The sequence below is a fragment of the Neomonachus schauinslandi genome, chromosome 8, assembly GCF_002201575.2.
Source record: "Neomonachus schauinslandi chromosome 8, ASM220157v2, whole genome shotgun sequence".
NCBI lineage: Eukaryota > Metazoa > Chordata > Mammalia > Carnivora > Phocidae > Neomonachus > Neomonachus schauinslandi.
The window spans coordinates 50,741,867-50,765,604 of NC_058410.1; the positions used below are offsets into that span (position 1 = coordinate 50,741,867).

The 23,738-nt window shown below is 45.2% G+C and overlaps 1 protein-coding gene across 2 annotated transcripts; it reads left to right on the forward strand.

Moving 5' to 3' along the window:
• Positions 1-509: 509 nt before the first annotated feature.
• Positions 510-23,313, forward strand: DDO (D-aspartate oxidase). 2 transcript variants are annotated; one of them, XM_021693607.1, is made up of 5 exons: positions 510-578; positions 2,619-2,794; positions 5,658-5,766; positions 10,237-10,413; positions 22,617-23,313. In XM_021693607.1, exons 2-5 carry the CDS (start codon positions 2,623-2,625, stop codon positions 23,182-23,184), a joined length of 1,026 nt encoding a protein of 341 aa, XP_021549282.1. In that variant the 5' UTR covers positions 510-578; positions 2,619-2,622; the 3' UTR covers positions 23,185-23,313. The 2 variants fall into 2 exon arrangements, with proteins under 2 accessions (XP_021549282.1, XP_044773432.1); XM_044917497.1 differs by lacking the exons at positions 510-578; positions 10,237-10,413 and having other exon boundaries at positions 2,623-2,794.
• The last annotated feature ends 425 nt before the right edge of the window (positions 23,314-23,738 follow it).

The following is a 23,738-nucleotide window of genomic DNA, read 5'->3' on the forward strand; positions in this document are numbered from 1 at the left end:
TGGACTAAAGAATCATTTGGTTTTTATCCTCGATTATCTCCTGAGTAATTTTTCCAGCTGCAATCAGGTCGTCTTCTTAGTGATCCACAACACTAGTCTACCCTCACCCTACCCCCACTCCTGCCCCAACCCGCTGACCCAGAAGAGACAAATGAGGAAACCAGTGTGGCTTCTGGCCAGAGCTTGCTGGAAATTGGACAGATTCACCTGTTATTTACCATGCCTACAAATCAGTTGGAGAAGTCCCAGACTGGTGGCAAGATGGAGAGGTTTGTAAACTAGAAAGAGAAGAGTTGCTGAGGGTGGACCAACTCCCAGGGGTTCGGCAGAGCCACAGTTCCACGGAGCTTACAAAATGAAGTTAATCCCTCCTTTCTCCAGGGAACTAAGTTACAGAGACACGGGGGTATGGGCCAATGGAGAGGAAGATTAGAGGAAATGTCCTCAATAAACTCCCCAATGGGAAGCAGTTTTACTTTCCCTCTGTCTCTCAGGGCACCTGACCAAGCGCTCACTGGGAAAACAAGTGTTGATGCCAGAGCCTTCTGTGGGTTCCAAGACCGCTTTTTCAGAGACAGGTATTTGAATCCTTCTGTTTGCAGCTCAGGGGTCATTCTGTACGTACTCTGGGGGTTTGGGGCTGTCTTAATGGGATCAGGTGACTGTGATTCACAAGTCACTGGGCCAGGATGCACCCACCTTGCTGGCTCCCTTTTCTCCTCCCTGGCAGCTGGCTGTTCTCAGCCACAGATTGCTTTCCCTCTCAACTTAATTTATTAGAGCTATTTTGAGAAAGTTGCTGGGCAGGGGAGCCTGTGAAATAGGAAAGCCAGCAAGGGGATATGTGGGTGCCTTCTTCCTCCAGGGGACATGAGCGGGGCTATGCTCTTCCAGCTTGCCCCCACCCCTCTACTGGTCTCTCCCTTGCCCCAGAACCTTCCCTCTGTCCTGGCAATCCTGTTCCTTCTCAGCTAGCCAGCCCACTGGGGAGGAAGCAGATTAACTAACGGCTGAGGAAATGCATATACTGCGAGACATAGAAATAACACACATTAAACCTCATTGGAGGACTTTAAATTATCATGGAGCCAGAGACTGTCAGAGCTGGAAGAAACCACTAACAGGGTGCCTGGGTGGCTCAGTTGGTTAAGCGACTGCCTTCAGCTCAGGTCATGATCCTGGAGTCCCGGGATCGAGTCCCACGTCGGGCTTCCTGCTCGGCGGGGAGTCTGCTTCTCCCTCTGACCCTCCCCCCTCTCATGCTCTCTCTCTATCATTATCTCTCTCAATAAATAAAAATCTTTTTTTTAAAAAAAAAGAAACCACTGACAGCTGAGCTCTGCCATGTTTGCCCTGCTCACAGCAGAACTGCCCAACGCCCTCCAGGGGAAAGGTGAATTTTATGGGCAGGTAGCCATGATCTGCAGGAAAGGGCAACTGTGCCAAGAGGCACATTTATAGGCTGGCTTAGCCCAGTGAGCTCACCTGGTACTAGAACATTGATAAAGATGACATTGGCCAACTGGAATAATTGCATTTTCTCTCTCTGGAGTTTCAGCCTGAGACCCACAGAGAGAGTTAGAGAGTGGGAACAGAAGTGGAAAGACAAGCAGGAAAGCAACAGTAGTTGGGGAAGCTGACAGCTGAGCGAGGCTCAGCAGGCCCCTGCTGCTCAGTGGTGAGGAGGAGGGAGGGTGTCGGGCCCTCATCAACCCTGTAGTTCCCAGGCTGGGTGCCAGTCTCGGGCTTCTGGATGTCCGCCTCCTGCATTTCCATACCGACTCTCAGGAGGAGCTGCATTTGTGAGATAACCTCCGTGGGTCTTTCTTATTTCCAACCCAAAGGAGCTAATAAAGAATTCACATGGCCTGGCTTGCAGATGAGGGAGTTGAGGCTAGCAGGACATGGGGTGCCCCCCCCACTGCCATTACTGAATCAGTACCTGAGTCTGCACGAAGGAATCTAGGTTCAAGCACGGGGGTTAGAGGGCGGGGGGATGAGGGGTGTGGGGTGGGAAAGCAGTGACAGAGGCAGGGGAGAGGAGAGGAGAGTTGGTTCCCAGTTAGAGGGGCAGGAGACGGGAACGCAGGGTTCAGTTGTTCAAACTTTTTGTCTCATCATTATAACTAAAAACCAGTTTGTAAACAATAAGAGCGGAGTTCCAAATTTGCCCCACGGGTCGTGTCCTCTCACTGGCCGCTCCTAGGAGGTTTCTGGGAGAAAAGATGGCATCTCTTGTCCACCTTGCGGACTTCACCAAGCTTTCCAGGCTATGCCCACAGGAAACGTGGTTTAAGAAGGGGCAGAATGAGTAGAAATCCTCCCCGCCCCCGCCCGGCCCCGTGCAAACCCATTTACCTGTAGTGTCCTTTAAAGGCAACTTCAGGCTGGTTTTGTGTAATGTCTAAAACTCCATTGAGACCTTGTGGTTCAATACCCCAACATTTAGCAGAAAGAGAGCTTACAGGGGGCTCTCTTTATCCCATGAGAAATGCTGATGGGAAAGACCTCATTTTGAGAAGCTGTGGACCTAAGGAAAGAGTCCTCAGGGCCAGGCTTTGTACTGGATGGAAGAGCCCTTGAACAAGGTTTATAGCTCACACTATCTCTCCTCCCAGGCCCATGGATCCAGTACGGATCGCAGTTGTGGGGGCAGGTGTGGTGGGGCTCTCTACCGCCATGTGCGTTTCCAAACTGGTCCCGGGATGCTCCATTACGGTCATTTCAGACAAGTTCACTCCTGATACCACAAGCGATGTGGCAGCTGGCATGCTTATTCCTCATGTCTATGCAGGTAAGAGAGGGATTTTAGCTCCTCTGTCAGATATGACAGACGTTCTGTGGACAAGGAAAGCTGGATATGCATGTCCCTGTAATGCTGTTTTAACCTCTTCCCGGTTCATCTGTTAGGAAAGGCTCAGTTCCACTGCAGGACAAACACAACCTCCAAACCTTAGCAGCTTAAAAGACAAAGGTTCGTTTCTGGCTCGAACCACAGGTCAGTTGCTCATCACCTGGGACCTCAGTGGCTGGGTAGCTGCTGTCTTGGATGTCATCAGTACCTGTGCCTAGGGGGAGACAGCTCTGGGGGAGGGGGTCTCACCCTAGCAGTTAAAGGCTCTGGCCAGGAAGCAACTTTCATCACTTCTGATGACAGGTCGTTGGCCAGCACTAGTCCCCTGCTCCCCCCCCCCCGAAGGGGGCCAGGAAGTCCACTTCTCTAAGGCTCCCAGAAGGCAGCCAGCCAGAAGTATTTGATGAAGAGCACTCATGACAACCACAACTGGTAATTCTAAGGCTGTCCACCAATACCAATCATGACCACCAGCTCAGAAATTACTTGTAATGAGACTAACTATCCTCACTTCTAAGCCAGTATACAAACCATCAGTCATATGTATTCGGGCTTAAAGATGCATCGATTTTTTAAAAAACATGTTTACACACCCTTTCCATTCTGTATTCTTCACATGAAATAGAAGGAGGAGGGAAACGGCATTAAATAAAACCCCAAATCATTTTGCAGCCAGTGAGGTTTATACTCACTGTCTCCACTTCCTCATTTCTACTCTACCCCCCCTTTAATTTTAGCTTTTATTTTATTTTATTTTTTTAAATCAGAGTTACACGTGCACAGGAAATAAGCTCAGGAACCTGGTGTGTTTGCAGAATGCAAGTTCACACTTTCTGGACACCTTTCTTGTGACCAGAGTTCTTGTGTCCATTGTCCAGGAACCCCTTGGCTGACACCAGCCCTGGGTGAGTGGTCAGAAGGCTGCGTGATAGTCATGGAATCATCTGTGAAGGAGGCTCATCTAAGAGTCCATGCAGGCCATCGAGGCCTGAGCTCACCCTTCAGCTAGGTGGTTGGGGCCCCTAGATCAGAGAGTGCTTCTCTCTGGTGTTCCAGATAAGGACTTCAGTCTTCTCTCTGGGCTTCTTTCAGACCAACCCCAGTGATAACAGTGATATCTTCTGTGCTCATAAGTGTCAGTACCGTATGGGGACCACACCTGTCCTACAGGGTTGCTGGGGGATTAAAAGGTAATACACATAAAGCGGTTAGAACAGTGCCTGGTAAGTGCTGTAGCAACAATCGCGATTACTACCATTCCTCCAGCTACAGTTTTCTCTTAGCAGCACTTGAACATGAATTAGATCACCAGGCTGGCTTGTGCTATCCACTGCTGAATTGGAATTGTCCATTCTTTGGGGATGACTCCTACAGCATGTGAGTTGCAGCCACTATTTTGTTGTTAAGGTTTGAAATGGGAACAGAGGGATGCGTTTCAATACAGCCCCAGACACTGGCTTAGATCATTGGGGTATAATTCATGTGAGGTCTAATTTAGCTCCTTTTTGCAGCTTATTATTCCTTCCTTATTTCTAAGCCAGCGGCCCAATCTGCAGTTTTGGAAGACAGTGGTGAGTTCACACAGGCATGTGCTTAACAATGACAGCACAGATCCACCATTAAAGGAATGTTTATTGGCAGTCTTGTTATAAGTTGTTATAAAACCCTGCTACTGAAATGCCCTCATTGACCTGGGGACTCTGGGGAGCAGTCTGTCTCCAGAGGCCTTTTCATCTCTACCATGAACTCTAGGGACGTCTCTCCAGGCAGAGCTTACCAGCATCTTCTCTGCCTCAATTCCTTCGCCTCCTCTGTAGCTCCCCGCCCATAGCACCCCTCAGGATTATTGTTCCCCGTCCCTAGCCTGACCCTCGATTCTCCCTCATGACCTTTCCCTACGGATCAGATGGCCAAATTCTTCACCCCATTTGGATTTGTTGGCGCCTCCTGATTATGCTCGCTCTCTGTGCCTGCACTAAACACTACTATTTTGGGGCTTCAACCATGACCCTTATTTCCTCTCTGATAGGATCTGGGTCCAACCTCTTGTGTTCTGGCAGGGATGCCCGGCTGACAGGGAGCACTGATCCACAGGACTCTGCTAGAGACGTGGTGCCTAGTGTGGTCCCTACGTGCTCTAGTGACCCGGGGAATGCTACCCTAAGCTATTGCATGAGTCCATGGAGTGGAGGGGGCTGGTGGCAATGGCAGCCTTGCATGGGGCTGCAGCAAGTCCTTCCTGAGGAGCTCAGCTCCATAATGCCAACCTTGTCTCATCTCCGTGTATCAGAGAGTAAGGAACCTGGGCTTCCTATTGATGTATAGTCTGTTCTAGGTCTGGTTGCCCTGGGCCCCACAGATCTTCCCTTGTTACCCACCCTGTTTTCAGGCCCCAGGAAAGAGGTTCTAGGTTCTTTCTTCTATCGTCTCAACTGTGGGGCCAACTGGATATACCTCCCTCGGCCTGAACGAACTTCTGCTCAGATTGGCTATGGACCTGTCAAAGTCTGGAATATTATCTAGTGCCAAAGACCACCTTCCAGATGGTTCATATATCAGATTTTGTCCTGATTGGCCAATTTACCCTCTGATGATTAATCTTTACATGAACAGAAGTCAACAGCATATGTCAACATTCAAAACTCTGGTTGCTGATGGATTCTCCACCGCAACATAGTACCTTATCTAAATGTTCCTTTCTGCCACTTTATTTTCTCCCAGTTTCTAGGATGGGGCTTGTCTGAAGCATAGTTATCATCGCCACTTTTTTTCTGTTCTGCTTTGCTTTCCCCCGTGGTTACAGACACACCCATTCCCAAGCAGAAGCAGTGGTTTAGAGAGACCTTTGATCACCTATTTGCAATTGCCAGTTCTGCAGAAGCTGAAGATGCTGGTGTTCATCTGGTATCTGGGTAAGAGAGGAAATCTGAAGTTATTTTAGAATTTAGAATGATCTTAACGGACTTTAGAATTCAACATGGGAACTATTGTTGAGCATCTGCTGTGAGCAGAGTGCTGAGCTAGACGTGAGAGGATTTTGAAGATTTTAGGCTTTACTCCAAAGACCTCAAGAAAGACAAGTTATTAGTATATTAATTATATATATTAGTATATATAGTATCAGACTTCTAAAAAAAGATTTTATTTATTTATTTTGAGAGAGAGAGAAAGCGAGTGTGCAGGGAGAGGGACGGAGGCAGAGGGAGAGAGAGAATCCAAGTAGACTCCACGCTGAGCACAGAGCTGAATGCCAGGCCCGATCCCAGGACCCTGAGATCATGACCTGAGCCAAAATCAAGAGTCGGTCGCCTAACCGACTGAGCCACCCAGGCATCCTTATAGTATTAGACTTTTAAACAGCCATTACAGTTTCTCATCACAAATACTATTTTGAGTTTCCTCAGGGATTATGCAGTGATTTACAAATATGGCTAAAAAAACTGATAGCAGGTAAACACCGAGCTTGGACTATGTGCGGATCATGTGACTGATGGAAAGCCAACAGGTGTGATATTGGAGAATGAGATGTTCCAAAAAAGGAAACGTTGTAGGTAACTAAAGTTACCTTTTGAAGTGCCATTTAGGAACCATATTTTTTTGTTATTAATATGATTATTATAAAAGTTAAACTTTTGTTTACATTTTTTTCTTAAGTGTATACATACAAGGATATACAGTAGTGTAACTATGCTTTAAAGTTATTGGGATTAGTACCACTTTGTATGATTATTACATCAGCTGGGTACACAGTATATTTTTTATGTTATTTTCAATTTTTAGGGATTACTCTTTTAAAATTTTTTTTAAATTAACATATAATGTAGTATTTGTTTCAGGGGTACAGGTCTGTGATTCATCAGTCTTACACAATTCACTCACCATAGCACATACCCTCCCCAGTGTCTATCACCCAGCCACCCCGTCCCTCCCACCCCTCACCACTCCGACAACCCTCAGTCTGTTTCCTGAGATTAAGAGTCTCTTATGGTTTGTCTCCCTCTCTGGTTTCGTCTTGTTTCATTTTTCCCTCCCTTCCCCTATGATCCTCTGCCTTGTTTCTCAAATTCCACATATCAGTGAGATCATGTGATACTTGTCTTTTCTGATTGACTTATTTCGCTTAGCATAATACCCTCTAGTTAGGAACCATATTTTTGTTTTTTTTTTTAAAGATTTTATTTATTTATTTGACAGAGAGACACAGTGAGAGCAGGATCACAAGCAGGGGGAGAGGGAGAGAGAGAAACAGGCTTCCCGCGGAGCGGGCAGCCCGATGCGGGGCTCGATCCCAGGACCCTGGGATCATGACCTGAGCCGAAGGCAGACGCTTAACGACTGAGCCACCCAGGCACCCCAGGAACCATATTTTTGAAATGGTTAGGACATTTCTATTTGATTCTTTTTTTTTTAGAGAGAGAGCAAGAGTGTGGGAGCAGAGTGGGGGTTTGGGGAGGGGCAGAGAGAGAGGGAGAGAGAGAAAATCTTAAGCAACCTCCACACCCAGTGTGGAGCCGGATGCAGGACTTGATCTCATGACCCTGAGATCATGACCTGAGCTGAAACCAAGAGTTGGACACTTAACCGACTGAGCCACCCAGGTGCCCCTCTATTTGATTCTTAATATCTGATTTCAGGAGACATGCATAATTAAATGAAAGAGTTAAAAAAATCCTATTCGGCATTTCTAGTGCAGACTAGCATTTAGAATATGACAATATCTTTCTATAGCTTCTTTAAAAGAGATCACTAATCATTCTGTCACTTTTATGTCTTTAATTTATGACATAACACATATGTCATCTGTGATATCCTATGTGATAACACAGTAATGCCCCACAGCTTTCTGAAGAACAGAGGGATGCTTGCTTTTTACTAAGTTCTCAAAACCACTGCATCTTTTGTACTGTTTAGAAAAACCTGTCCTCTCTCCTCCTTTGCTCAGGCTGTCCGCTGGCATTTTCTGCTAGTGAACACATCTGCATCAGGCAGATTTCTACCTTTTTCCTCTTCTTGGCCCACTCACCATCACTAAAGGTGTTGACGTCACTAATTTCCCACAGTCAACACAAGTAACAACTTGCACTTCTTTTCTACCTTCTGAAGATGAATTGATACTCTAACTCCAAATCCAGCTGATGAGTCACATAGAAAAATTGTTCTCCTTGATTTATGGCCACAATTTGTTTTTGTCCAAAACCAATGTGACCATATCTAACTCACAAACTTTGTCTCTAAGTAATTTTTGAAAACAATTGTGTCTAAAATTCAAATGTCCTTTCAAGACTAAGATTTTGCCACCATCGAGGATATTAAAAGGAATATACTTCAAGCTGGTCTAAAAGAGAGTAATTTATTTCTTTCACATGAGTGATTCTTGTCCCACTTGCTTCCACACACACACAAAAAAGAGAGATTTGAATCAGTCAAGTGAAGACAGGGGCAAAAATGTCCTTGAGCATCTTTGGCATAAATGTATAGCCTTATTCATCTGTTCATCTATGCATTTCTTCAAAACAATTTATTCAGCATTCACCAGTATCAGGTACTCGCTTAGGTATTAGAGATATAATAAGGAACCATTTAGTATACATTGCTTAGCATATAGTAAACGCTCAATAAATATATGTTGAGTTAATTTTTGAGAAAAAAAGACACAGTCCTGCCCTCATATAGCTTATGGTCCGTAGGGAATGTCCTAAATCTAACTAGTTGCAAATAAGACCTGAGTTATCAACGGAAGAGAGTACAGGGTACTATGGAAGTATATCATTGGAGAATAAACTTGCTCTGGGAAGTTTGAGAAGCTACCTGGAACAAAGTGATGTTTCAGCAGAGACCATCCGGATGAGTGTAGGTTAGTTTGGTGACATTGTAGAAGTGAAGGAGACAGAGACAGGGTCAGGGACACAAGGGGCGGCATTCCAGGTAGAGGGAACCGCCTACACATAGACCTGAGTCTAGGGCGACTGTGGTGTGTTGGAGGGAATGAAAAACATCCAGGGTAATGGGAAGCCATTGAGATTTTACACATTGAAGTAACTGATCATGTTTACATGTCAAAAATATCCTGCCTGTAGTGTGGAGAACAGATGTGTGGAGAGAGAGAGATGGTGGTACAACCAATTAGGTGTTGATTATGGGGACAGAGAGTAGATGGATTTGAGAAGTTGTTGGGACTTGAGACTTTACAGTTGATGGCATGTGGGATGGGGAGGGAGAGAAAGTCGACATAGGTCTGGGTCTGGTTGTGGAGCTCAGGAGAGAAAAGAGGGCTCGAGGCGTAGCCCCCTGAGTGTTTGGCCTGTAGACAATGATGAAGATAGAGAAGGGGCAATCTAGCCCAGGGAGAGTGTGCAGAATGAGACCGCAAGAAGGCCCAGCGTGGAGCTCTGCAGCAAACAGCATTCATACCTTCCCCAGGGGCCCCTTTGAATGAATTCCTTAGAGATATATAAATTCTGGTGTGTGAACAACCACATCATGAGCAACTATGTACAGCACTCAAGTGAATTGCCTTGCTATTTTAGAGCAGCCATGATTTACAACACTTATTCCTACTGATGAAAACAGCCCAAGACTTGCAAATCCAAACACACGCTTAGCAGTTATTAGTAGAGCTATTATGGCTTGTTAACAACCAGTATCATTCCAGCCTCATCCACCCTGGCCATGCTGCTGGCCTAACAGTCACTGAGCTCCTCCTGACAACTCAGCTTCTCTTACTGACAGGGTGAGGGGATGACCCACAACTTAACTCATAATTCACACTCTGCCTCCTCTACACCCACCATGGCTCACTCCAGTTTAGACATTTTGTTTGGAATTGAGGGCAACCTTTAAGCTTCTGATGGATGCTTACAACTTACGTAAAATGTTCTACAAGACACCAAAACCTTTCCTCAAAAATGCATGATCATAAGTCAATAAAAAAAGTCTGAGCGATAGCTTTTTAGAAAAAAAACCCGTTAAATCCAATTTTTAAAACACAACTTTTAAATGTCTTATTCCCCTCAATCATGAACATTTCAAACTTAGCTGCTGAATTATCTGAACCCAAGAGAATGGAAGAGTAGATCTTTTTCTTTTTATGTGTATGGGAATTGTGTTTTTATTTTTATTTATTTATTTTTAAAGATTTTTTTATTTATTTGGGAGAGAGCACAAGAGGGGGAGAGGGGGAGAGGGAGAAACAGACTCCCCACTGAGCAGGGAGCCTGATGCGGGGCTCGATCCCAGGACTCTGGGACCATGACCTTAGCCAACTGAACCACCCAGGCGCCCCAGGAAGTGTGTTTTTAAAATGCTTTAGAGAATGTCATGTGGGGTTCACAGGTAATGTATTTCACAAAATTTCAGGAAATTTTTCCACTTATGTATTTGAGTTGGCAGATATTTCGAAGCGTTCCTACGGAAGAAGTGCCATTCTGGGCTGATGTGGTTCTGGGGTTTCGGAAGATGACCGAGGCTGAACTGAAGAAATTCCCCCAGCATGTGTTCGGTCATGCTTTCACAACTCTGAAATGTGAAAGCCCTACTTACCTCCCATGGTTGGAGAAGAGGTCAGTTGAAATGGTTCCTCGCTGCTTCCTTTGTCTGTCATAGCCATAAATAACTTCATAGCTCCTCATAAAATAGAAATGGAAAATTCCCTGTGGTCCCTCAGAGCTCACCTGCAGCGTGTCCTGTTGCTCCCAATGGCCAGGGCTGTGTCAAACAATCTGAAGACAGTGTTTGTGTCACAAGCAGTAAGTGACACCACACCGATAGGAACACATCCATCTTCTTCTAGTGCATGATGCATGGTTCTTATTCATGCTGCATGATTTGGTCCCCCGCCCACCAGTAAGTAAAACCCACTCATTGACACAGTATCTTAGATTTCCTCATTTGTAAAATGGAGACATTTGGAGAGTATGCTTCCAGCTATCAAATTATATGATTTGCTCCAGTTCTTTAGATGGAGAATCTTAAGCTTATTATAAATATTTTTGAAATTTTTTTCATTAGTGATAGAGAAAATAGCTTCCTTATTTTCTTTGTTATAATTAAGACCTCTAAACCTGAGAGGTCATATCTTATCTAGATTAGGTAATTGCTTCCTCACCAAGTTCAGTCCAAAATACCTTGAACTTGCATTTTGGCCTGGTTTTCGGGACTTCCTGATTCCACCTAGTTAGGAAACACATCAAGAGCATCTTTATTTGAGACACATCAATAAATCTCTCTTTAGTCTAGAAATTGTAAGTGTATTGAGGGTTGTGAAACATTGGCCTTTTCAATCCCCAAATCTTTATATTTGGTAGATAAAGAGGGACAAGGTGAATTATTGTGTAAACCTTGGAAAAGTGACAGGATAGGAGTGGCAACGATGATCCGGTCCCAGGTGTGGGCCATAGAATGACTGATTCCTACAATTCACTAATCCCACGATTCTGTGTTCAACATCAGTGTCTGAACCTGGCACTGTGTTAGAAGCTCGTCAAAAAAAAAAAAAGGATAAAATATGATCACTTTTCTTAAGGAATTCAGAGTCTGACAGGGGTGATGGTGTGCATGTGTATGTGTGTGCACATGTGTGTTTATACATGTTAATTAACAATTACAGTAACTCGCATAGTAGGGGTATACAGATTTTGAGGGTGGATTGGGAGCACAGACGAGGGAGCCTAAGTCTGTCGGGCTCATGTCAGGAGCATCACAATACATCTTTGTAGCTTTATAAAAGGTCTTCTCACTTTTACCTATTAGCTATTTATATGGGACATTTTCCTTTTGTAAGTTCCAGTTTTTGTTAGACCCACCCTTTCATGCCTTGTTCACTGGGCCTTAAACCATGTTTGCATGCTAAATTTGACCCTGTAGATATCAGCTGATAAATAAACATTTTGAGCCATCCTGTGATGAAGTTGCCCATCGGCCAACAGTCAAGTTTCAGCAGCATCATGATCTTTCCCTCTGTAGTACATTTTCCTTGTAGTACAAAAATGAGTGGAAATAGGAAATTGGAAGTGTTAATGCTAGTGATTTGAGATGGAGGTATCACATACTTTATCTTAATTAAATTCAGATAAAGGGAAATTATTAGGCATGCCACAAGGGGCCGAGCTTTACTGTCATTATTATACTATGTACTATTTTGTTTGATTATGATAAAAAATGGAAGAACATGTATAAAATGTCGAGTCTAAAAAGTGAGTTGTCATTAGAGGGGTTTATAACTTGGGGGAAAGTTTCATTATTACCCCCACATCTATTGTTTGGCTCCTTTGTCTTGGACTTTTTTCTCCATGTTCAGGAAGGTCTATAGAAAACCTGGCTGGATCCCTGTGGTCTTCAGCAGATCAGGCAGAAGCAGGGAAGGGAGACTCCTGCAGAGTGTTTGTCCCCATCACAGAGACTGGCAAAGGCTGGCTTCTCTGTGTGGAAATGGCAGGGGGTCAGGGATGGTAATGGACACAGAGGTAAGGGAAGTGGATGAATTCGTATAACCCTTTACCCAGATTCCTAATAGTTTCTTTGTCATTTTCACTCTCTCATATATAAAAATGCAGATATATATATATACATTTTTTCCCAGAGCCATTTAAGAGTATGTTGCAGATATGATGCCCCATGATTTCTGAATATTGCCATGTATATTTTCTAGGAACAAGGATATCCTTTTACATAAAGAGTACTATGATAAAAATCTAGATATTTATACTGATACTGGAATCTATGGACCTCATTCATATCTTGCCCCCAAAAGGACTCAGTAAGGTCCTTTGTATAGAGACACTTGGTCCCCGATCCAATCGATGGTCACACATTACATTTAGTTATCATGCCTCTTCAGTCTGTAGTCTGTCTTTGTCTTTTATGACCTTTATAACTTTGAAGAGTACAGACCAATTGCTTTGTAGAAGGTCTCTCACGTGGGGTTTGTCAGAGATTTCCTCATGATCAAATTAAGGTTATATGTTTTTGGTGGAACCCCACAGAAGGAATGTTGGCTCCTTAGCATGTCATATTAGGAGGCACGTCGTGTTGGTTTGTCCCCTTCTGGTGACGTTAACTTGGATCACCTGGCCTGCCAGTTATCTCCAGTGTGAATTTACTACATTTTCCCTTTGTAATTACGAAATGCTTTGTGAAGGTACAGCTTGAAGTTGTGTAAATACCCTGATCCTCATCAAACTTTCGCCTACTAGCTTTAGCTCTCATTCATGATTCTTGACTCAATCATTACTATAATATTTGCCAAGTGATAATTTCGGTTTTTTAGAGATTTTATTTATTTACTTGAGGGGGTAGGGACTAGAGGGGAGAGCAAGGGGGTGTGGAGAGGAAAGGGGAAAGAATCTCAAGCAGGCTCCCCCAATGCAGGGCTTGATCTCACAACACCTCCCTTGAGCCGAAGCCCAAGAGTCAGAGGCTTAACGGACTGAGCCACCCAGGTGCCCTGCCAAGTGATAATTTCTAACTCCTTCCACATTTAGTTTGTTTTCTCCTATAAGGAAAAACTTTATCCCCCTATATTTATTCAGTTATTTATTTATGTCAGGATGGACTCGGGGATTCCTATTTTATTCAATGAATTATAATCTATTAGTCTTATTATTTATTTTGATGTTCAAATTGCCTAAGATTTGGCCAGTGGGAGCCCCTTCAAGCTGCTCTTGTGTCTTTTTGACATTTCTGCATCTCTAGCACTTTCTTACTTTTGGGCACAACAGCGTTCCACACACTCCAATTTTGAGAAGAAAAACATTTTCTTTTCATGAATATTTCCTTCTGTCTTTTCCTTAAAACAAACCTGATGCAATGCTACATTTTAAATTTCTACATTCAATGCAGAAATAAACTGCCTTTACTCTGTCTCCCTTCTACTTCTCTTTGTGCCCTGAAGTTTCCTTCTGTTGTGATTTTGGAGTGTAGAGAACACACCCAACATCAGACCCTCCTCTACCTCATTCAGCCTGGGACAAGAATACATACAAGAGCCCATATGGGTATGTGTAAATATTTCCAAGTTCCAAATCAAGCTAACAGACCATTAAATAAAATATCATTTATCCCTTTACTTTAACAACTATGATGTGCAACCACATTTAGCAATCTTGGATTCTCAGGAGTGCTGCGCAGTAACGTGGTGGCAGGGGACTCTAGGTGCACGCCATGAGACACCCTAGTCCATACGCCCAAGCTCTATTCAGACTTCGCCCCAATAGCTGTCCTTTGGCCACCCCTTGGGCAAGGATGCACACAGTGGCATGGTCTGCCCCTCAGAGGAAGACAGTGCAGGCCCTGGAAGTGGGGAGAAAATATGGGGATCGTGGGTTCCCAGCTCACTGGGACTGGAAGTGAAGGAGGAGGGCTCTCCCTGGTGCATCCCTTGGCCCCACATACTCATTTCTCATGCACAGCTGGAGAAGGGCCAGAGTGGGGTCCTCTAAGTGGCCCAGTGGAAGGGAGGTACAGCTCAGATTAGCCAGGGTAAATTCTAAGTCCTAGAAGTAGTCTTGAGCTTATGGTAATCACGTGTGTGTGTGCACGTGCATGTAGTTTCTCCTAATTTTTCAATGAAGTATTGGATATAAAGTCTAGACAGAAAACTTAATCAGAAGATCTTCCTGGGAGAGAGGGTGCATTGCTTTCATTTTGCGTTAAGAGATAAACAGTGGATAAGGTCCTCGGAAGATGGGGAGTTTTGTGGGGCAGAGGAAGCATGAGGGCCCGGGGCACCTGAACAGGTGGCATTGCTATGGGAGAGGCCGGAGGCAGGGAAGCCAGCGTCACCCCCAGTGCATGCGTCCCTTCTCTGAGGAGTCTTCCTAAGCTTCCCAGTTTGCTGGGGCTGCCCTGGGCAGGGGGAAGCATCCCCCTGGGTGGGGGAGGGGCACCCCCGGGCTGACAGTGAGTGAGGGCCAGTCCCCAGCATGGCCGCCATCCCAGCTGCCCTCCCACTCTGGCTGAGAATAAATGTGTTAGCTCTGGGGGCCACCCTCAACCACTTTCACACGGAAACAAATATTTTGTGGACGATTTGTTCTTCGTGCTTCTAAAGTATCACTTTCTGGAAAATAGGCCCCGTATTTCCGTAATGACCTTCTTTTCAGGCCTAATCTCTAACTGTGGGATGAAGACCTGGGAAAAATCCTGCTACCGTCTCATTAGTTGGAAGCCTGCCGTCAGCATTTCACTCAACTTAAAATGACCTGGAGTCCAGGGGTACTTTGTGCCAGTGGGAGCCACCTCCTGAGAGCAGTGCCACTGGCCTGATGACCGGTCAGCTAGGGTTCGTGCCTGGGAGCACGCTGCTTCCTGTCAGGTTTCAGGCGACAGAGTCAAGGAGAAGAGGCCTGAGGGGCTGCTCTTGTCCCCCCTGGCGCCCTGGGGAGGTCTTCGTCAGTCCATATGTTGGATACACATATCCACCACGACAGTAGGCCAGGGTGTGGGTGCCTCAGACAGACAGTACACACACCCGTGTCCCACCAACCCCCCATTCTATCCTTTCAGCACTGTCTTGGGTCCCTGATACCTTCCTCTTCCTCCTGTGCACCCCCCTCCCCAAAGCGAGGCCTGCGCAGATAGCACACAGGGCCTCTCTCTGTGGAGATCAGCTGTCCTCTCTTCCCTCAGGGCCTGACATCTGGCCAGAAAGCCAACGTGGGGGAGGAAAAGAGCCACGTGTCCCCTTTCGTCCCGAGGCAGGCTTTGTAGGGCAGGGACTCCTCCATGCTCAAGGCAAGCCTTTCAGGCAAGGATTTCAAGCCAAGTGAGAGGCAGGGTGGCATTGTGGTGAGGGGGTGGGACCCCTGGGCCTCACTCTGTGGGCTGCCACCTGCTCTTCTCCAGGGCAAACCCTGCTGGGAAGCCACACAATCACTGCTTGGTCCTTGCACCCAGGGTCTGTTGAGCGCCCTCCTACACCCCTTCTACACAATGGGAGCGTTCAGCCTACAGTGTTCTGACTCAAAAGCGGGCTTTTCACTCAGCAAGCAGCACAAAAATGTCTCCAACGTAAGCTCCAGCCTTCTGAAATAATATAAACTTTCAGGAAAGACCAAAAAAAAAAAAAAAATGTTTTTAACCAAAATTGAGATCTTCAGCTTTTTTCAAAGAACAGAAGGGATCATCTCCCTCTCAAAAAGAGAAACGATGCCCAATAACATCCAGAACAAACAAAAGAACAAAAACCCCTCAGAGGTTTAATCAGCCATGCAGATCATGTTTTATATCCTCAGCCAGTGGAGTCATATTCTGCTGCTTTTTACTTGCCCCGTCCAGGAAATGAATCACAGAGGCAGTAAGTCAACCGAGCCTGTCTCTTTGCCAGATATCCTACCTAAATAAATCATCCCGGCTGGATCAGGATTGTCCTGCCTGTGACAACATCCGGAAGGCTGGGTGCCTCATTTCTGTGCTGGGGGACCCTGTAACTTAGGTGCATTGCTTTCTTTCAGGAGGCCATGCTTTATACTGTGGCCCGGGTAAGGCGGGCGCTGACCACACTGAACTGCTCTCTCGGTGCTTCCTTCCCCTGGTATAACAAGGCCTCACAGTTACTTTCCCTGTCTCCCATCTCCTGTAGCTTCTGTTCTCCCACTTGGCCTGACTCACAGCAGTGCCTCTGGAAAAAAACTCATGTGGCTCCCCCAGGAGTTGGACAGAAATATGGATTGTACATCAGGAACGTGACAGATGGGCCCTGCCTTATAAATGTCCAGCTTGCAAAGGGGCCTTCCTGTACAGCAGACCCCTGCTTCCCCAACACCAACACGCACCTTGCCCCTGGAGCCCAACTGTCCTTTTCCAGGCCTCTAGGTATTTCTGCCTCCTCCCAGCACCTGTCGCCTCTGACCAGAGGAGCTGTGGACAAATGATGGTCCCAGACGCAAGCCTAATGTGAGCACCCATTTTCTGCCTGGCTTTGCAAGGCTAAAGTGGGAGGTTACCAGCCAGGCAGGTGCAGAATGATGGTGTTTGGTTTTTCTGATGGCGGCAACAAGGTTAGCGCGGAGTAGATGGAGGCTGTGTGCGATGTGGTAGCCTTAGGGGTTTCCCCTGGGGCGTCAGTAACTGCCTAAAGGCAGCGCAACAGGTGACTTGTTCCCTGAAGCCCCACCCCCTAGTCTGACTCAGGGTGCTCGGCTGCTCCCCGCCAGGACCACCCTGCCCATAGAAACCCTGAGCCTCGTCCACACAAGGGACCAGAGGCCACTGCACCCCTGAATGGAACATACAGGTTCATGGAGTGGTCAGAGCAGGGATGGATATTCTGAGAAGTGGGAAATAGAAAGCAGTTGATTTTATTAGAATATGCATTGCAACGAAATGAGTGAGGAATATGGCCATCAGATGAGATCATGTGGTCAGGTCAATATTAGACTATATATAAAACACAAGAAATCCCATGTATTCTTCACCCAGATTCCCCAAATCCTAAACTTACCATATTTGCTTTATCCTTTTCCCTCTAAATATATGCCTTTTTTTCTGAACCATTTGAGAGAAAGCTGCAGATGTGATGCCGCTTTACCCCAAATACTGAATATGTATTTCTTAAACTCAAGGCCATTCTCTTATATAACCAAGGTCAACTAAGCAGAATGAGGGCATTAAATTAACATGGGTACATTTCTGAAATCTACAGACCTTATTCAGATTTTGCCAATTGTCCCAATAATATATATTACAGCAAAAGAAAATCCAAGATCATGTATCATATGTTGCAAAAATATGTATTTATCATATATATTTACATATATGTGTATATATGTGTGTGTGTATATATATGCTATATATATTCATTAGAAGCAAGTGACTAGGTTCAGCCAACATTCAAAGGGAGGGGAATTAGGCTTCAGCCTTAAAGGGTTCGAAGAATTTGTGGATATATCTTGAAAACATCACCATTGACCCTCTGAGTACAAATCGTTTACATTCCTACCACATGCAAAATATGCATATATATGTAAGCATATATATGTATATTTAAAATCTAACTATTATAAGCTATTTTAGGTATAGCTACACTAAGTGTCACTATGAAGGAACAGTGGACTTTTTCTTTTTTCCTCTATTTTATTCCTTATTATATGATGTAGTCTTTTGTTTGTTTCAAGTTTTTTAATTAATTAATTAATTTTAAGCTTTTATTTATTTATTTGTTAGAGAGAGAGAGAGAGCACAAGCAGGGGGAGCTGCAGGCAGAGGGAGAAGCAGGCTCCCTGATCAGCAGGCTCCCTGATCTACAGGCCACCCAGGCGTCCCTCAAGTTTTTATTTAAATTCTAGTTAGTTAACATGTAGTATAATATTGGTTTCAGGAGTAGAATTTAGTGATTTGTCACTTATGTGCAACACTCGGTGCTCATCACAACAAGTGCCTTCCTTAATACCCATCACCCATCTATCTCATCCCCCCTCCCACATCCCCTCCAGCAACCCTCAGTTTGTTCTCTAGAGTTAATAGTCTCTTATGGTTTGCCTCCCTCCCTTTTTCCCCCTTCCCCTGTGTTCATCGGTTTTGTTTCTTAAATTCCACATATGAGTGAAAGCATATGGTATTGTCTTTCTCTGAGTGACGTATTTCACTTAGCATAATACCCTCTAGTTCTATCCACGTCATTGCAAATGGCAAGATTTCATTCTTTTTTATGGCTGAGTAATAGTCCTTTGTGTGTGTGTGTGTGTGTGTGTGTGTGTGTGTACACACAGTACCTCTTCTTTATCTATTCATCAGTTGATGGACATTTGGGCTCTTTCCATAGTTTGGCTATTCTTGATAATGCTGCTATAAACTTCGGGGTGCATGTAGCCCTTCGAATTAGTATATTTGTATCCTTTGGATAAACACCTATCCAAAGGTATTGCTGGTTCGTAGGATAGTTCTATTTTTAACTTTTTGAGGAAACAGTGGACTTCTATGAATCTGTGTGCATAGTACTATTTGCCAAGTGAGCTTTAAGTTAGGTTTCCTTTTAATCTCATTTTCAAATAGACTGAACACAGTTAATTTTTTGATCACTGTTATTAAGGTGTCATGCTTCAGGCTTGAAGCAAGGATTAATTTTTTTAATTGACTATGTCTAATAACGCATACAAAAGACATCACAAAATGCTTCCCAAAGCCAGCCCTACCCACCCCCCCCAGGTTCTTGGCCACTGTCCTCTCCCAGCCTCCTTGCATCTCTCTACATCTCTAGCAATGGCTTCCTAACTCTTCACTCTTTCTCTCATCAGTGGCTCAAAAACTCAATGCTGTTTTCCTCATTCCAACGCACTTGAAACTATAGCAGCAGTGGGGAGAATTGTCCTCTTTCCAGCTCTGACACCTGGGGTTCCACTGCTCAGGCCTGACTCTCACCAGTTCTCTTCAAATCAGTCCCCTCAGGCTCTGGTCCTCAGGCTCTGGCCCTTGTCCCCTAACAAGCAAGTTCTAGCCAGTGTGAGGAGTCAACTGGGGAACAGACACCATGTCATCCCCTCTTCTCTCTACCCTCCTTGGTGGGCACCAATTTTCCAAAAGCAATCTGGTTTGCAGAGAAGCATCCTGGCCTTCATGCAGACAGTCATGTACCCTCTCACCCCAAAGTCATCTTGGATCCTTAGAAGAGAGTTTTTACTTTGTATTTGTATAATCCACAGACCTATTTGGATCATCTTCCCAGAATAGAGGTACAAGCTTTAAAATATTACCAAAGGAGTGTCAAAATGTCTGTATTTGGCCAGATGAAAGTGCTTTAACATTTTAAATGACAAAAACGATGTTTTCCCCCAGTTTCTACTCATTAGGCTCCGCAAACAATTTTGGGTCTAAGTCTCAGCAGGTAAATTCCAGGCATACATGGCTTCCGGGGCAGTATCTTGGCTCTCTGCTGTACCCCTTGTTCTGTCCCTGCTGGGCTGCACCCCACATCCTGCCCTGACCTCCCACTCCCAGTTCCTCCCTCCTGAGCCCAGAGGCCCAGCTCTGCGGTCAAAGCAGCCTCATCCCTCGTACTAGAGCTCACAGGGCCCTGTCTTCCCCCCGTGTCCCCTTTCCCCCAGTGGGTCTCCACACTGAACCCCCACCTCCCTATTTCTTTCTTTTCTTTTTACTCTTTTTAAAAAAGATTTTATTTATTTATTTGGCAGAAAGAGAGAGAGAGTGCACAAGTAGGGAGAGCGGCAGGCAGAGGGAGAGGGAGAAGCAGGCACCCCACTAGGCAGGGAGCCCGATGTGGGGCTTGATCCCAAGACCCTGGGATCGTGACCTGAGCCGAAGGCAGACGCCCAACGGATTGAGCCACCCAGGAGCCCCACTCACCTCCCTATTTCATGCTGCACAGGATTCCTCTCTTACATGGCTTAGGCTGAGGCAGGTGATGGGAGGTGGGGTGCAGGGATGCCTCTAGTCCCATGAGAAGAGAGAGGATGAGGGGACTCCCCTTTGCTTCTGGGATGTGGTTGTGTGTGTGTGTGTGTGTGTGTGTGTGTGTAAAGAAGTGCTTAGTGGAGTCCTAGCCCTCTCAGGGCCATACGTGCTCAATTTCCTTCTTGCTGAACCCCCCCGCCCCCCCCCCCACTTTATGCTTCAGGCTGACATGGTCCTGCAGAGGGCTGACATTTAGGCTTGGTGAAAATGGGCACCCTTGGCTTTTAGCGTGATGACCAGGAGACACTGGTCTGGTGCTATTAGTGAGCACAACTTCTTGAGTCCCCCGTCTCCGCATTTCCTCATGGGAGGTTGGGACAAGGCATCCCCCCTATCTAGAATGAGGTCTTGCTCAGTTGTAGGAAACCCTACGGGGAAAGTCTCCAAGCTTATACCCCCAACCATGTCATTCAAAACCCCCAGAATAAAATAACTACCTTGTACGGTTGTAAAAGTGCTTGGTCACCCAACATACAGCTTCTAGGTATGGTTTCCTCCTACACCCTGGTGCCCCCTGATGCATTGCCCGTGGGATAACAAGAGTGACTGGGCATCACCATGTGGTTGTATCGCAACAGTACAAGGATGATGGGTCCCTGGCACATTCAGTAAGTTCCCTCCTGGGGTCAAGGCCAGGGAGGCACTCAGCACCGAAAGCCTGCGGGGGCCTTCCAATCACTATGATAATTTCAGAAGTCTCCAGGTAGAGAGTGGACTTTCATTAGTAGCAACCAGAGGGGGACCCTTGAAATGGAAGAGAAGGACATTTGCATTTGTTGAATTTATATATAATATTTATAAAAACCCTGTGGACTCAACATTCTTATTCTTAGGTGATAGTTGAGGAAACAAGTTCAGTTCGGTCAAGTCCCAGGCTGGTAAAATTCCTTTATTTCTCTGAATTAGGAAAATAATTCTGAGTTTTAATTAGAATAGTTGGAACACAGAACACAACGGTTAACTATCAACATGTGGAATCCACAATCTATTAAAAGTAAAACCAAGATAATGTTCAAATAATAATCAACGTAAAACATTTTTTGAAGTCCAAAGGTCATTCTATTAAACCACTGAATGTAAGTGATAGTTGGGTGTGGGGAGCAGGCAAACTCCTTTTGGATTTTATAGTAGCATAGCAACTATACCTTTTCCCACACCGCTCCCCCCCATTAAAGAAAAATACTGAGGAACTACAATGTGTTATGTGCTGTGTCAAACTTTTTCCAGATGCTGTCTCATTTCATTTTCACAAGGAGCCTATGAAGTCAGTACTGATATCTCCAAATTATGGATGGAGGATTAAAGTTCACAGAAATTAAATAACTTGACCAAGGTCTTCTGATTGGTAAAGGGGAGAGCCCTCCTAAACTCTTTTTCAAAAGTCTTTTCTTTACATTCACTATTTTAAGGAATATTAACACACTGCAATATGTTGGTCAGCATCACCACAAAATGCATCGGTGAATGTATTAAAACTAATGCTGTTGAACTGTACACCTAAAAATGGTTAAGAGAGTGAATTTTATGTTCTGTGTATTTTACCACAATTAAAAAAGAAAAAGATTTACAGGACCTAGATAAGCCATTTCCTTTAAAAACTTATTTATTTATTTATTTATTTTTGAGAGAAAGCCCACGTGCACGAGAAAGAGCGAGGAAGGGGCAAAGGGAGAGGGAGAGAAGCAGACTCCCCGCCAAGCAGGGAACCCAACCATGCAGGGCTTGATCCCAGGACCCCGAGATCATGACCCCAGTGGAAACCAGGAGTCCCACACGCAACCTACTGAGCCACCCAGGTGCCCCAAGCCATTTCTTTTTGTTATGGATATACTTGGTCCAAAATGTCATTATCAACCACAACTGTCAGTCCATCAGCTGCAAATATTTTGCATTTGTCTCGTGCTAACATTCCTGTGGTAGACATAAAGTGGGGGGTGTGACCCCTGTTCCAAACATCTAGTTAGGGAGACCAGAATAAAGCAAAGAAACATGCAAGAGTTAACAATATGAGACAAAATGCCTAAGGCTGCAAATGTAGGTGCTAAATAGATGGCATAAAAAGAAAGGCTAGGGGATTTAAAATACGGATTGATTTAGTATTCATTTAGCAGCTAGTATGATATAGGAACTTTATAAAACATGAAAAGGACAAGACATTTCTTTTGTTTTGGATTTTTGAAACAGGTTTTCATTTAGCTTCCAGTATAGGAATCCCCAGTATCCAAGGATGCGAGGCAGTCGGTGGCTAGAATTTGGCCTGCTTGGGCCCTGGATGCGGTGGCCTTGCCCGTCATTTCCCGTGAGGGCTTGAGCAGGAAGCTGCTGAGGTTCACCTAATGGTCTCTCTCGTTCTTCCCAGGTTAAAAGGAAGTGGGGTCCTGATACTCACCCGACGAATAGGAGACCTGTGGGAGCTTCATCCATCCTTCGACATCGTGGTCAACTGCTCAGGCCTTGGAAGCAGACAGCTTGCAGGAGACTCGAAGATTTTCCCCGTGCGGGGCCAAGTGCTCAGAGTTCAGGCTCCCTGGGTGAAGCATTTTATCCGAGATGGGAGTGGGCTGACATATATTTATCCCGGCATATCCAACGTAATCCTAGGTGGAACAAGGCAAAAAGGAGACTGGAATCTGTCCCCAGATGCAGAAATTAGCAGAGATATTTTTTCCCGTTGTTGTGCTCTTGAGCCCTCCCTCCATGGAGCCTGCGACATCAGGGAGAAGGTGGGCTTAAGGCCCTTCAGGCCAGGCTTGCGGCTGCAGACAGAGCTCCTAGCCCAGGATGGTAGGAGGCTGCCTGTGGTCCACCACTATGGCCATGGGAGTGGGGGCATCTCTGTGCACTGGGGCACTGCTCTGGAGGCCGCCAGCCTGGTAGGCGAGTGTGTCCGAGCCCTCAGGACCCCCAGTTCCAAGTCAAAGCTGTAGGTGACATGAAGTGACAGCAAATGGCCCCGGAGACTATTGATCAAAATACAATCTAAGCACCAGAACTGATTCCAATAACTTTTCCATTGCATGAAAGTTTAATTAGATATATCTTTGTTTTCAAAATTAGAAATGATGCAATATGAATCCTTAGTAGCCTTAGGACTGGTACTAACCTAATCTCATACCAATGTAGAACGAGGCTTAAGTCTACTAATGACATAGGGCATAAAACTCTATTTTTGTTAAAAATACTTGTTACAGAATAAGATTTCTCTTAGATCCGGTGTTCAAAGCTCTGTGCTTATTTACAAGGATGCTGGAAACTGTAGGGATTTTGACATCTTTTGGCTAATAAGTCCACTGCAAGAGATAATGTATGGAAAACACTTAACTCGCTGTCAGTTGCAGAGATGCCCATGATGTTTGTGGGTTGCATTCAAGTGAGCATTATAATCCCTCTAAATAAAAGACACGGTGATCATGCAACACAGGCTTATTACATTTAATAGAAGACAAAGCATTGTTCCTCCTAGTACTTGTGGCGACCGCTT

Coding starts and splice junctions, on each gene's coding strand:
- DDO (XM_021693607.1), top strand. CDS start 2,623: ATGGATCCAGTACGGATCGCAGTTGTGGGGGCAGGTGTGGTGGGGCTC. Junction 5,767..10,236: donor GGTGTTCATCTGGTATCTGG/GTAAGAGAGGAA, acceptor TATGTATTTGAG/TTGGCAGATATTTCGAAGCG. Junction 10,414..22,616: donor CTCCCATGGTTGGAGAAGAG/GTCAGTTGAAAT, acceptor CGTTCTTCCCAG/GTTAAAAGGAAGTGGGGTCC.